At 38.6% G+C, this 15,841-nt stretch overlaps 1 protein-coding gene across 1 annotated transcript in view; it reads right to left on the minus strand.

Annotated features, from left to right (window-relative positions):
• Positions 1–3,459: 3,459 nt before the first annotated feature.
• The window catches only part of MED27 (mediator complex subunit 27), a 178,613-nt gene continuing 166,231 nt past the window's right edge, over positions 3,460–15,841 (minus strand). The window contains exons 7-8 of the mRNA XM_084649743.1: positions 6,881–6,958; positions 3,460–4,180 (exon numbers count right to left, since the gene is read on the minus strand). Coding sequence (XP_084505869.1) covers positions 4,046–4,180; positions 6,881–6,958 — 213 coding nt within the window. The 3' untranslated portion in view covers positions 3,460–4,045. The remainder of the gene's footprint in view (positions 4,181–6,880; positions 6,959–15,841) is intronic.

Genomic DNA, 15,841 nt, shown 5'->3' on the forward strand with positions numbered 1-15,841 from the left:
GAAAAATGAAAAAAGCCATACAAGGGTAACAGCTACACAAGAAAAGCAAGAGAACTAAAAGGCTTTGGTTAGAAAATTAAAGTTGTTTGCCATAGCTTGATGGCTTAATCAGTCAATCAATACTGTTCGCAGGGCAGGCACGGAAAGAGCTGCGAGTTGTGATGAAAAATGTATGAGGGGACAAGGGAGACCTGGGAGTAGAAAATTAAAAACTCAGCCTGTTACATTTGTCCAATATCGGCAGAAAAATTGAAGTGGTTTGGGTGTGTGCATGCTGGGAGGGAAGAGGAGAGCTGGCTGCAATATGTACTGAATATCTGCTACGGGGTCCCTTCATGAGAGAAGCTCTCACATTAATAAATTTGCTTTCTTAGAGAAAAGATGGATTTTGTAACCTTTAAAATTTACAAGCTACACAGTAATAGTAGGGGGGTTTGCACATTAGACAGAAAGGGTGATCTCTTCACATCAGGCATCCTATTTAAGGCTGAACAGCCGTGTGCTCTGACCTAGGGTAAAATGATATTGAGGCAACAGGCATCATGGTGCAGTGTATTTTCTTTGCAATATCAGGTTAGACTAATGTATCAGTGTACTGTAGTCTGAATGCTGGAACAATACAGCTTCGTAACACACAACCTGCCTTACCTTCTGATCCACCAAAGAAAGCCACTGCAGCAGTGTTATTTGATAGCATAGGTAATTTCCACGTCTCTCTCACTTCCATTGCTGAATTTGACTACCACCCCATTCTACAATGCAATTTGCCTTGCTGAAATAAGGTACCATGAAATATGCAGTTCTGACTTCTCTCCAACACTAAATATAGGGAAAATCGCTAACCATTCCTCAGGAGACATGTTCATTATCATTTGCCTTAAATAATTTGAACCGTTTTGTGAAGAATGCTCAGATTGTAATAAAATGAAAAGTTACCCAAACTGCAAAAAAGCCACATCTTGCTGCCCATCTCTTTACCTAAGACTAAATAAGGAGAACAACATTCATTGCCTAAGGAATAAGGTTGGTAGGTGTAATAGTGAAAGCTTTCCACCATAAGAATGTAGTTTTGATTAGAGTTGACCTGAGGCTTTAATTCCTCAAAATTCAAAACCCTAAACTAGTTTCTTCTTGGTTTAGGGGATGCATGATCCAGTGATTAACAGCAGGTGAACAAAGAACAAACTGAAGTTTTAGGGGCAAATTCTGAGGTAAGATTAAGTGAAGTCTAAACTATTGTAATTTTTTCAGTCCATCAGTTCATAAGTTGGACCAATTTAGACACAGTTATATTCCAATCCCCCTTAATGCAAATATTACAACCCTTACACTTCACCTCTGGAACTGGCTTTGTATTTCTTTCTCCTGAGCCTTATCAACAAGACACGATGTGCCAGGTACTATGCTAGACCTTTTTGTATGGGAGAACATTCCCATCTACCTGGGGCTTTTTGAAGGAATTATGTAAACTGAATTTGCACTACATGTCCATAAGCAAGACAATTCTTCTGTTCAGCTACCTACACTGAAATTTTCTGACTCGGTACCAGGATAGCCAATTACAAGCTTAAAATTTCAAACTCAATTAACATACAGACTGGCTGAATCAGTTTTCTGCAACTAATTATCTGTAAATTCCAATATATTATTTCACATGTGATTTTCCTGTGAACTTTGGGGTTGCTTTCTACACCATTATCCAAGTATAAACAAAATGGAATAGACAGAAGCCTCTCCAAAGCCTACTGAAAAGTGCTGTCAACCATATCATGACCTTTTGAGGGTTTTTTTTTGTTTTTGTTTAAAAAAGAAAAAGCTGACAGCATAAGAAAATTAAGCCCTCTAAATTATGCACAGGCCAGGTACAGTGATGGCAAGTCCACTTACCATACTACAATATTCACTCTCATCTGGGATGCACATATCGTTCTGTCCTGTATGATCTCTGCACCCAGAATGCTAGATGGGTCAAATAGTAGCAAGTGAGCAGGAGTATGTGCAATGGGACCAGTTTTCACCAAGCAAGTCAACTTTACTTGCATTGACAATTTGGCAATCTTTTGTTTGGGGTCACTTGTAGAGTTTTAAAAAATTAAAAGGCGAGGTAAAATATATAAAATTTCACTCCTATTCATCAACATCATCAATCAAATGTATATTCACACCTTGCAACCTTAAAAGGAATAGCAGGATCACATATGAGTATCTTCTTTGAAGCCTCTGTCTCCTCTCTCTCTAAGCTGGGCTGGCTTAAAAAAGTTCCAGATATAGAATCACACCTGGAATTCTTAAATTCTGAACAAAGTCCCTGTTTTTGCATTAACACTGAAACATGAATGTTGCAATGGTTAGTCCTTCACATTAGGAACAGGATGTAAGAATGTTTCACTCAGTACCATAACTATATACAATGACAGCTAGAGCAAGTTGCAACTTCTCCATTTTTCAGTTTCTGTACCTATTTAAATAATAGCATCTTGCACAGCTGGACTGTAGACTTAATCCAATTATATCAGCAGAGTGCTTTAAGCTCTTTGCATAAAATGGACTACGTGCAATACCTTACTGAACATGGCCACAAAGAGGAGGTAACTTTACTCAACAGTCTTCTCTAAAAACAAAGTCCTCAGAAAGAAACTTCTCACTTTTCAGCAAGATGCACTCTCCACACCACTGAAGGGGCTACAAAAATGAGTTTGCAGCATTAGGATTCAACATCAAATCTTCTGAAAAATAAACAATTAAGAGAGTGACAGCCCTTCTCTAGCCCTCCCCCTTACTGGCTTTATTAGGTTTGTTAAGGTAATAAAGGTGCACTAAAGGGAAGCATAGCCAAATGACTGACAGGGACTGGGACGGAAACAATCTATGATCACCCAGAAAAGTATATGAGGTTACTACCTACACTCAATCAGCATTTATTTGCAACAACCCCACCTTGAGTCATCAGTGAAGACTGAACCAGAGACTTTCAGCTCAGGGTTATTACTTGTGCTATTAGCTGGTAGCAGTACAACTCTTATGCTCTTTGTGGACCAGCCGCTATTGGCAGACATGTTACACTTAGCTAGAGTGTTAAAGGAAAAAAACCCCACACATGTTAATCATCACAGTGCTGAATAAGTATGTGTCTGCACTACGGAAGCTGTGCTTAAAGACTAAATTTATTTTACAACTTTCAATACTAAAACAGGGCAAACGAATTAGACACACAGTGACTGCTCACCACATACTTTATAACTGCTCAATACACACAGATTTTGCTAACATTTTTCATTACAATTTTAGTAAAGGGAAACATCTGTTTCCTCTCTCAAAAAGCACAATTCATCTTCCAAGCGGTCACATGCCTTTGAAATTTCATGTTTATCAACACGCTGCTCTCTTCCAGAATAAGAGCAGCACAGAGAACCATCCTTGCAAAAAAAAAAAAAAAAAAAAAATTCCAATAGCATTTTTTTTTTAAATTATTCCAGTTTTTTAAAAAGTCAAAATCTGTGAAACACACACAAAATGAACCTAAAGTATGTTACAGGGTAACAAAGTAAATGACATATACTCTTTGAATACAAAGTTATTTGTAGTTCACAAAAATAAGCTCTCCTTCATTGTAAATTTTGTAGCAAAATGTACATTGTACACGAATATTCTCATTAAAATTTCAGTTATTCATGACAATGACTACAACTGACAGATCCCAGAGAATGACTTCAGCACAAATACTCCAGTATGACCACGTACGATCTGCCTAAAATAGTAGCTTTTCCCCACCTTTTCCCCTGTGCATTAATTGAAGTAAAAATAAAATAAATAAAAGCCTCATTAGTATCTTGGACAGAGACTTCTTTTTTAATGGTCAAATGCATAGTGCTGCTTTACTACTCAGTAAGAAAACTTCAATAAAGGAGGAAATGTGTATATTAATGTCCAGAAAGGGAATCAACTAATGAATCATCAGCATTCTTCAGAGCTCATCTGAAGGCCTGTTCTGTCCGTAAGTCCCATTCACTTTCCTTCTTCCAAGACCAGTGACTGGGTTGTGTTACTACTGCCTGCAAGTGTCATGAAAAGCCTCAAGTGTTCGGAAATCTCTCCACGTGGGTGGAAGGCCATCCTGCAAAAACTTTCCACAGCGCTGGCATGGAGCCTGGAACAGCTTTATGTAACTTCTTAACCAGGTCTAAAAAGAAAAGCATAGTGAGAAATTAAACAAACTAGATATGGATGCTCCCCAATGTTATCATTCCAGTCAAACAAAATTATACTGAGCATCGAGAACATACCTTGATTTGGGCCCAGAAAGATATACAGTGATTTTATAGAAATGGAAGCATGCAGAAAATCACAAGGTCACAAGACAGCTGATTTTCCATTTTGCTGGAGTCCCTACTCTCTCTCATTAAGCAACTTTGTAAACAGAAATTCACGCTGTGAGAAGAAGGTATTTGTAGCTAAAGGGTTACCATGGACAACCAATGCTCCTCACATTCCAACTGACATAGGATTATGCTTGATCATTCTCCGATACTTGTGCCCTGGTAAATTAGATATTGGTTTCTTTCTTTCTGTTATTCCTCTACCACGCCTCTGCTGCAGTCACAGTGCAGAAACCTGAACTCTTCATAGATGAAGATATAGTATATGACTTTCACATCGGGTTAACTAATTTTCTTTCTAATGTGGTTTGAACATAGTATTTTTATGACCAATAAGTACTATAAAATCTTATATTTGATGACACTTCTACAAAAGAAAAAATGTTGTCAAGTGATAAACAGCAAACAACAGCTGAAAACATTCCCAAGTAAAGATTTGGTCTCTTAACTGGGTTGTCATACATAAGAATGAGCATTACATAACTCAATTCCAAACTCAAGGAGATATGCAACTAAAAAACTCAAGACAAGCAGATTCACACCATGAAGGATGCACATGAATCTTGTCATTTAAATTCCTACTGAATTACATCAATAAGAGAAAATTGTTCTCTGAAGAAGAGGTCAAGTGAATTTATTGAAACAAATCCTTCCATCCTCATCAGAGCCTTCTCTATAGCAGCAGAATTTAAGGCAGTCAATAACTTTCCTCAAAAAGAGCTATATCATCTCCGGGTTTAGCAGTAACTAGGGACATGGGCAACAGAATACTATAGGTAAGCTGCTGCTATTAACTTCAGCTTTGTTGGACTTAGCCTGCACCACAGAAAATCAAATTTTCTGAACTATAATACAGAGATAAGTAAATGAAGTTAAATTGTACACTTAAGAAACACCTTTTGAAAGAAAAATAATGTTCTTCATTCCTGTTGGAAAATTAAGACTACCCTACATCCTGTCAAATGGACTGAACACCCGACATGTAAAAGGACCGACATATTGATACTTGTGATGAGCTTGTGTTTTTGCTTTGTTAAAGTTTTCAGTAGTGTTTTATCAAATCAATACGACAGGTCCACAGCAAAAGCAAATGTGCTACCAGTTCTCGAAACATTAATTTTCAGGTACATGCTGCAACATGGATTGGACCAGTAAGACCTACTTCTGCCATTCTGGAGCTGAAGAATCTTATTGTAAGATGCGCCCTAATAGAAAAGCGCTTTACACAAGTATTTTAGCTTAGTGGCCGTTTTATAAATTAATTAAATAAATGCAATAGGTAAAGGAGTTTAACTGTTTTGAAATCAGACTTCTAACAACTGGAACATGAAAGAGCAATTTACAACTTTCCACATGTGAATCTGAGTTTTCTCCAGGAGTGGTGGAGACTGATGGTAGACAAAGCAAACTGGATCCTGATTTTAAAAAATGCCCATGCCTCTATCACTTGTTCTGGACAATTATAAAAAAGTTGACATAAATTTTATGAGCAGGGAAAAAGTGTTTCTTCGACAGTAGGCGGGGTAGATTGAGCCCTAGCTGTTTTCCACTGCCAAACTATATCCTGCCAGAAGGAGTACTGAATAAGGAACCATTGTTCTTACTCACCAGACAGCAATACAGTTTATACAAAAATCTGTTTTTACAAACAAAATTATAAATATATTCGAAGCTCATATGTGCTGAATTGAAATCTGTATATTGAGACAGATTGTTTTAAATAAATTAGGTAATTCTTAATAAATAGTACTACTTAATAATTAAGATATTTCTTTCTGGTAAAACTGTGGGATAGATTTGTGTGTGTGCGCGTGCATGTGTGAGTGCGCACTTTTCCTCTCTTGATTCTGAGAGCCAGTCTGTGCCCGCTATGGCAAGAATTATGCCAGAGGTGCATGGTCCCTGAGGAACCAGGTATGAACTGAAGACTGATGTAGCAAAGTGGAGTGCCAGCCAGTGCCCTATCAACACGGCCTTTCCCATCCCTCAATGTGCACTCTATGCCAGAAGGTGCGGTTGGTAAAAGACATGGCTCTGCTGGTTTTAAGCCAGTGAGGGGTTCTCCTCAAAAGGGAATTCTCTGCTGGCCAATGACAGCCAGAATCCATCTCTTTTACTTGCTTGAGTCCAAAGGGGACAGATCATAACTGAGAATCTGGCCTCATTTGCATGTTAGTTTCAGAGCTGACCCCAGACCAGCTTCACAGATAAGATTCAGCAAGCAAACATTGAAAGCTATAATGAGTTATACAGATGCATATACAGGAATCTTTGAATACCATCCATCCCAGTGTACTGAGAACGGCACTATTTACTTTAAAGAGTATTAATGACAAATAACATTGGTTACCTTCTTCAGTTGTGAGACCTGAGGGAATTTAGTAAATAATTATTTTTAACCACTTTCAATATGGAAAATTACTCTGTGTAACAAACTGCCTGGTATCAATCATTCTCACCAGGCTGAAGTCCAGCTGGGAGAATTTCTTTTAAAATAAGCTTACCATGAAGGATCTGACCACCACATCTGGCATCTGGGGCAGCTGGTAATGCAATAAAGCAGTGGTTGCATGATCTGTCACCTGTGCCACAGACAGAAGGGAAAGACCTCCTTATTAATTCATTATTTCAGACAAAGATGTGTTACTTTAAATGGAAACAGCATAACATCTCAAAGGGAAGACGTGAAGAAAGAATTACATGACACCCAAGATATTCAGATAGCAACACAAAGATGTTTGTGTGGCTCTCTCAAACACAGTCCCATTCTTTAGCTCTCTACACAAGAGAATTCATTGAGACACAAATGTAATTAGTGTTTTCATACACAAATACTAAAAGCACCTTTACAATGCAATACCATGGTAATAGCTAATACTATAGGGAGGAAGCATGGTTTAAGTCATTAAAGAAGGGGGCTAGAAGCTAGGAGAAATAGGTTCTATTCCTAATTCTGCTAATGACTCACTGAATGACACTGGGCAGGTCACTTAATTTTTTTATGCCTCAATTTACTGACCCACCTTTGTATGCCTGTCATAAATATAAAGGGAAGGGTAACCACCTTTCTGTATACAGTGCTATAAAATCCATCCTGGCCAGAGGCAAAACCCTTTCACCTGAAAAGGATTAAGAAGCTAAGATAACCCAGCTGGCACCTGACCCAAAATGATCAATGAGGGGACAAGATACTTTCAAAGCTCGGGGGCAGGGGGGAGACACAAAGGGTTCTGTCTGTCTGTGTGATGCTTTTGCCGGGAACAGATCAGAAATGCAACCCTTCCAACTCCTGTTAAGTTAGTAAGTAATCTAGCTAGAAAATGCATTAGATTTTCTTTTGTTTAATGGCTGGTAAAATAAGATGTGCTGGAGGGAATGCATATTCCTGTTTTTGTGTCTTTTTGTAACTTAAGGTTTTGCCTAGGGAGATTCTCTATGCTTTGAATCTGATTACCCTGTAAGGTATTTACCATCCTGATTTTACAGAGGTGATTCTTTTACCTTTTCTTTAATTAAAATTCTTCTTCTAAGAACCTGATTGATTTTTCATTGTTCTTAAGATCCAAGGGTTTGGACCTGTATCAATTGGTGAGGATTATTATCAAGCATTACCCAGGAAAGAGGGTGTAGGACGTGGGAGGATATTTTGGGGGAAGACGTCTCCAAGTGGTCTCTTTCCCTGTTCTTTGTTTTACACGCTTAGTGGTGGCGGCATACTGTTCAAGGACAAGGCAAAGTTTGTACCTTGGGGAAGTTTTTAACCTAAGCTGGTAAGAATAAGCTTAGGGGGTCTTTCATGCAGGTCCCCACATCTGTACCCTAGAGTTCAGAGTGGGGAAGGAACCTTGACAAAGGCACTTCAAGATCCTTAGCTGGAAAGCACTACAGAGGTTTTCTATATAACTTATTATGATCAGCAGAAATCTGGAGAAAATAGTGTGATATTCAAAAAAAGCTACATCAAGGAATTTGCTTCACTTGTATTTTAGCCTTCTACAGTGAAGAAGAGTAGCATAATACCCTCTTGGCTGTGGCTCTACAAGGAAACCCCGTGTAGCACTACAGGATCATTAACAAGCTGAACCACTAGCAAGCAGCTTCAGAGGAAAATCTTAAGTGTTCTCTTCTTTATAGGCCTACATTTCCTTTTTGCCACTTTTCCTAAGTTTTATGTTCCCTTAAGTCATGTTGATTTACTCTATGGAGGAAAAGATCTACAGTGATGAAGCAGAGAACTCACAAATGTTATTCATACACAAATTTCCCTTTTCTGGATGAGGGAAATCATTTTCAAGTTTCAATTCCAATACCAAATTTAAGTTGTCTAGGTAGACAATCTTGTGGTAAAAGGAACGGAAGACCTCTTAAAAGTCAAGCTATTTTATACTATTTTAAAAAAATGATTCCACTCTTCCCCACAAAGATTTCATATTTGACAGGATTATTTATGTGTACAGTACCACATTTTCATGGAAAAATGGATACCCTCTTCTAACAAGAAAGGAAAGAAAACATAATTCTTAAAGTCCCACTTAAGGTTGTTTACATCAAACTGATACAGATTTAGCACTCTTCTTGGTCTCCTCTGTAACCAAGAATCCACAAATATGTTCATGGTCTACTTACTAACTCACATGGGGAGAAGGTTTCTGATAGCAGGGGGCTTTTTAATCTAACAGACAAAGTCATGACAAGAGCCAATGGCTGGAAGTTGAAGCCAGACATATTCAGACTGAAAATAAGATGCAATTTTTGTTTGACAGTGATGGTACTTAACCATTGGGACAAATTAACCATGGCTGTGGTAGACACTCCATCTGAAGCCTTTACATCAAGACGGAGGGTCTTTCTAAAACATATGCTGTAGCTGAACCACCACGTATGGGCTTGATGCAGGAATTATTGGTGGAATTCTCCTGCTTATGTTATACAAGAAGTCAAACTGATCCCTTCTGACCTTAAAAATCTATCACTATGATCTTATGGTGCTTACTAGCATTACCCTGGATATAAGAATATCAAAATATATATGTCCAGCGGTTAGTTGTGTTCTTGTAGTTTTTTCAAGAAAGAGACAAGCTCCTCTCTGATTCACACAGTGCGGCTGGTTGCCTCAAACTTCCTATACCGTTAGTTGGACCAATGTAGCCTATTTTTCATCAAGCCCAGTTTTAAAGCATATTTAACTTAAACTAATACCATGAAAAATACTAATTTATTTGGGCCAGATTCTGCCATCAATTATTCATGCAGACTAATACCTTATTCTGAAAATAGCACCACTGATTAAAATGGTACTACTTACGGAATAAATTGCTGCTGACTGTGAATAAGATTATCAGAATCCAGCCCTTCGATTGTAAACTCTTTAGGGCAGGGACTATATTTTCCCATGAGTGTACTGTGCAGAACACAATGAGGCCCTGACCCTAGCTGGGTTTTTTGGGAGCTACCACAATATAATGATAATTAGCAATGAAATAGTTAATTATTAATAACAAAGAATAGTAATTTACAGCTTCCTAACTTAAACCAGTCAGTCATTCCTTTAATTAAATCTCATGGATTATGTTAACCTCTTCACACTTCAAATCCTATGAGCCATTTGATTTTTTTATTTTTTTTTTTTAAATAGCACTTAGATTTATAGGACAGTACCAGACTTTAAAATAAACAGGCAGTCTAAAGATATTTATGAATAACAGTTCCCCTTCGAACAGTTCCCCCGAAAAACAAAGTTGTTTTCTCTCAGCACTGAAGATGTGGGGCAATATTGCCATTAACAAATTCAAATTCACTGGCTACATTGGCATAGCTGCACATATGCTGTCCCTATTGTGATGTAAAGCTAATGAGATTCCACAGGGAGATAAAAGCCATGCCAGCGCTGCTGGAACACTAATAATGTTTTCTGAACAAAAAGGAGGCGATTCATACCATAAGCAAGTGCTGATAAAGAAAAAAAATGCTTCTAAAAAGATCAAAGTGGGTGTCAAACTTTGGGAAGAGGAGGGGAGGAATAACACCCCCCAAAAGTAGCAACAAACATTGTGATGCTGAACAGAGCAAAGAAAAGAGATGCAAAAATGTCAAACTGTCTAGTGGGTGGGGGGTGGGGACCAAACAACACCCAACAAAACAGAGATGAAAAAACAAAGCACAACTGTCCAAGATTAAAAAAAAAATAAAAAGGAAGGTAACAGATCGATGCAGAAGGCTTTACTAATGGAAATATCATTTCACGCCAAAGCAAAGAAAATAGCACATGCACCAGCTCATTTTTGGGATATTTTTTCCTCCATCCAAGTTGGAGTTGCAAGATAATTTATTTTGTGTGTTGAACAACATTTTGTATCTACAGGACTTCTCTTCTCTACACTATCTAACAACATTCCTGTTCCCCTCACCTGTCCCTTTTCCAAATTAGTGTGTCCTCTAGTACACAAACTGATTAGACAACTACTACTCTGAGTCGCAGAAAAAACTCTTCCAAGAGATTTTACAAAAAAGCGTCAATTGTCACAATTCACCTTCTGGAAAATACCTGTGAGTTTTTCCAAACAAAATGAAAGATACACTATTGAAGTTAAAGACAAGTTTTGCTAAATGAAATATTTATCATTTAACCAGACACATTCACATTTTACAGCAGAGTCTCAAAGCAAAAAAGGACTCTAGTTACAATAAAAATTGACTGGTAGAGACATGCTCTTGGGTCCTGTCTTCTGAATGAACTTACATTTCTACTGGACTGGATGAGCAGATTTTGGTTTATCAAAATACAACTGTGTTTAAATTTGAATAGAAGCACTTTCCCTCTTATTAGCAGTTATTTAGATTGATCTCTGGCACCAAACTTAACTTTTTTGGTTCATTTCTGTTTCCAAACTGCTTATAAATGTACACAGCTTGAATGCATATCTTTCTTCCAGTCTAGAGAGATGCCTGCATTCTGAGTTCAAACCACAGATCACCAGGCTTCCGTTGGATCAAACCTAATCTTTAACATGACTTTATGGGAATGAAATTTTCAATACTTTTTATCTAAGAATAACAATTAGGTCCCCACCAGCGAGTAGAGTTGTCTGGGTATTTGCTCACTCTGAGAAACTACATGCAGAGCACAGATGGCTGCTCAGCAGTAGAGTGAAAAGGCAGGTACTTCCTAGTTCCTTATCGCATCTGACAGCTCAGCTTGTTTGCTTGGTAACGTTGTAAATAGCTCATGAGATCAACATACACTGATAGCAACAAACAAAAGCCTTGCTGTTTGTCTGAACCAACCTATCCTCAGCCTTTCTCCAAAATTTCTTATCCACTCAATGGTACTACAAAAGGCACTAGCATATTATTATTCCTGGAGGTTTCACTTTTCAGAAGGGGACAGTATCCAGGAATGAAAAAATATCAGAATTTCTAGTGTTGCAGATTCATTTAAAAAGTACAGTCTTGTTTATGGGTGGGTAAGGGTAAATAAGTGCTTCCACAAATTGTGACAAAAAACACAAAGGTAGGGGTGTTACTTTGCACTATTATGAAGGGGACCTATTAAATAGTCTGGTTTCTTACTATTAAGGCTGACAGGGGCTTAAAGAACTAATAACATAGGATGTTAGAGTATAGGAATTACTATACTGGATTATACCAGTTGTTCCTCTGTTGTAGTATCCTGTCTCAGAGTGGCCAGTAACAGTTTTTAATGTGCTGCCTTTCAATTTAATTTAATGCCCCTTTGCTCTTATATTACTGAAAAGAGTAAAGAATACTTAGAGATGAATGAGAGGCAAACAGCTCCTATCTTCTCAATTTCTCTTTCAGGAAAAAGCCTGAGAATCCCATAATATAGGGGAGCAAAAGCAATTTGGTGAGGTCACAAAACACAGCAAAGAAGAAATAATGTATTCATACATAAGCTTTAGGGCTGTCGAATGATTTTTAAAAATCACAATTAATTGTGAGATTAAAAACAATGGAGATTAATCGCAGTTTTAATTGCACTCTTAAACAATAAGAAAATACTATTTATTTAAATATTTTGGATGTTTTCTACATTTTCAAATATATTCATTTCAATTACAACTCAGAAAACAAAGTGTACAGTGCTCGCTTTATATTATTTTTTATTACAAATATTTGCAATGTAAAAAAACAAAAGAAATAGTATTTTGCAATTCACCTCATATAAGTACTGTAATGCAATCTCCTTATTGTGAAAGTGCAAGTTACACATGTAGAATTATTATTTTTATATAACTGCATTAAAAAACAAAACAGTGTAAAACTTTAGAGCCTATAAAGTCCATTCAGTCCTACTTCTTGTTCATCCAATTGCTCAGACAAACAAGTTTGTTTACATTTGCAGGAGATACCGCTTCCCGCTTCTTATTTACAATGTCACCTGAAAGTGAGAAGAGGCATTTGCATGGTACTGATGAAGCCGGCATCTCAAGATATTTATGTGCCAGATGTGCTAAACATTCATTTGTCCCTTTATGCTTCAACCATCATTCCAGAGGACATGCTTCCAGGCTGATGATGGGTTCTGCTTGATAACGATCCAAAGCAGTGTGGACTGATCCCTGTTCATTTTCATCAACTGAGTCAGATGTCATCAATAGAAAGATGATTTTCTTTTTTGGTGGTTTGGGTTCTGTAGTTTCTGCATCAGAGTGTTACTCTTTTCAGACTTTTGAAAGCATGCTCCACATCTCGTCCCTCTCAGATTTTGGAAGGCACTTCAGATTCTTAAACCTGGGGTCAAGTGCTATAGCTACCTTTAGAAATCTCACACTGATACCTTCTTTGTGTTTTGTCAAATATGAAAGTGTTCTTAAATCGTGAACAACATATGTTGGGTTGTCATCAGAGACTGCCATAACACGAAATATAAGGAAGAATGCAGGTAAAGCCACGGTGCAGGAGACACACATTTCTCCCCCCAAGCAGTTCAGTCATAAATGTAATTAATGAATTATTTTTTTTAACAAGCATGATCAGCGTGGAAGGATATCCTCTAGAATGGTGGCCGAAGCATGAAGAGGCATAGGAACGTTTACCATATCTGAAACATAAATACCTTGCAACCCTGGTTACAAAAGTGTTTTGTTTTTGAGTGCAGTTATGTAACAACAAAAACCTACATTTGAAAGTTGCACTTTCACGATAAAGAGATTGCACTACAGTACTTGTATGAGGTAAACTGCAAAATACTATTTCTTTTGTTTATCTTTTTGACAGTGCAAATATTTGCCATAAAAATAATATAAAGTGAGCACTGTACACATTGTATTCTGTGTTGTAATTGAAATCAATATATTTGAAAATGCAGAAAAACATCCAAAATATTTATAATAAATTTAAATTGGTATTCTATTGTTGTTTAACATGGTGATTAAAACTGCGATTAATCATGATTAATTTTTTAAATCGAGTTAATTTGTTTTGAGTTAATCGCTTGAGTTAACTGTGATTAATTGACAGCCATAATAAGCTTGTATTCTTAGCAGCTCAGGTTTTGACATAGCTCACATGCATATGCTCCGTAAGAAATAAGCCTGGAAATATTGAGCTTGGAGGAGAGAAAGACCACTTCTTCATCATGGAACCACAGAGCCGTGAGGCTCAGAAAAATCCAGGAAGGAATGGGAGATGCCTCTGTCTTCACGAACAAGGTCAGCTCCCAGACTGCTGCACTGGGCAGCACAGCATGGGGAGGAAGTGACCAGCCCTCTGTGGAGAAAGAAGTGGTTCGGGACTATTCAGAAAAGCTGGACGAGCACAAGTCCATGGGGCCGGATGCGCTGCAACCGAGAGTGGTAAACGAGTTGGTGGATGTGATTGCAGAGCCATTGGCCATTATCTTTGAAAACTCATGGCAATTAGGGGAAGTCCCAGACGACTGGAAAAAGGCTAATTAGTGCCCATCTTTAAAAAAGGGAAGAAGGAGGATCCTGGGAACTACAGGCCAGTCAGCCTCACCTCAATCCCTGGAAAAATCATGGAGCAGGTCCTCAAGGAATCAATTCTGAAGCACTGAGAGGAAAGCGATCAGGAACAGTCAGCATGGATTCACCAAGGGCAAGTCAAGCCTGACTAATCTAATTGCCTTCTATGACGAGATAACTGGCTCTGTGGATGAGGGGAAAGCGGTGGACATGTTCTTCCTTGACTTTAGCAAAGCTTTTGACACCATCTCCCACAGTATTCTTGCCAGCAAGTTAAAGAAGTATGGGCTGGATGAATGGACTATAAGGTGGATAGAAAGTTGGCTAGATCGTCGGGCTCAATGGGTAGTGATCAATGGCTCCATGTCTAGTTGGCAGCCGGTATCAAGTGGAGTGCCCCAAGGGTCGGTCCTGGGGCCGGTTTTGTTCAATATCTTCATAAATGATCTGGAGGATGGTGTGGATTGCACCCTCAGCAAGTTTGCAGACAACACTAAACTGGGAGGAGAGGTAGATATGCTGGAGGGTAAGGATAGGATACAGAGGGCCCTAGACAAATTAGAGGATTGGGCCAAAAGAAATCTGATGAGGTTCAACAAGGAAAAGTGCAGAGTCCTGCACTTAGGACGGAAGAATCCCATGCACTGCTACAGACTAGGGACCGAATGGCTAGGCAGCAGTTCTGCAGAAAAGGACCTAGGGGTTACAGTGGACGAGGAGCTGGATATGAGTCAACAGTGTGCCCTTGTTGCAAAGAAGGCCAATGGCATTTTGGGATGTATAAGTAGGGGCACTGCCAGCAGATCGAGGGACATGATTGTTCCCCTCTATTCGACATTGGTGAGGCCTCATCTGGAGTACTGTGTCCAGTTTTGGGCTCCACATTACAAGGAGGATGTGGAAAAATTGGAAAACGTCCAGCGGAGGGCAACAAAAATGATTAGGGGACTGGAACACATGACTTATGAGGAGAGGCTGAGGGAACTGGGATTGTTTAGTCTGCGGAAGAGAAGAATGAGGGGAGATTTGATAACTGCTTTCAACTACCTGAAAGGGGGTTCCAAAGAGGATGGATCTAGACTGTTCTCAGTGGTAGCAGATGACAGAACAAGGAGTAATGGTCTCAAGTTGCAGTGGGGGAGGTTCAGGTTGGATATTAGGAAAAACTTTTTCACTAGGAGGGTGGTGAAACACTGGAATGCGTTACCTAGGGAGGTGGTGGAATCTCCTTCCTTAGAAGTTTTTAAGGTCAGGCTTGACAAAGCCCCGGCTGGAATGATTTAGTTGGGGATTGGTCCTGCTTTGAGCAGGGGGTTGGACTAGATGACCTCCCGAGGTCCCTTCCAACCCTGATATTCTATGATTCTATGGTGTGTTCTAAAGTAGGCAGCTCTCAACAAGAAAAACAACAAAAGATTGAAGTTCCTTAAGTAAGTGCTTCCTCAATATAGTATTGTAGGATACAGGAGTTTTCCTGAGGGTAGGGTTTGGTGGCTGTGTCAAAAACCTATGAAAACCAGA

The sequence above is a fragment of the Lepidochelys olivacea genome, assembly GCF_965140295.1.
Source record: "Lepidochelys olivacea isolate rLepOli2 genome assembly, chromosome: 16".
Classification (NCBI taxonomy): Eukaryota; Metazoa; Chordata; order Testudines; family Cheloniidae; genus Lepidochelys; species Lepidochelys olivacea.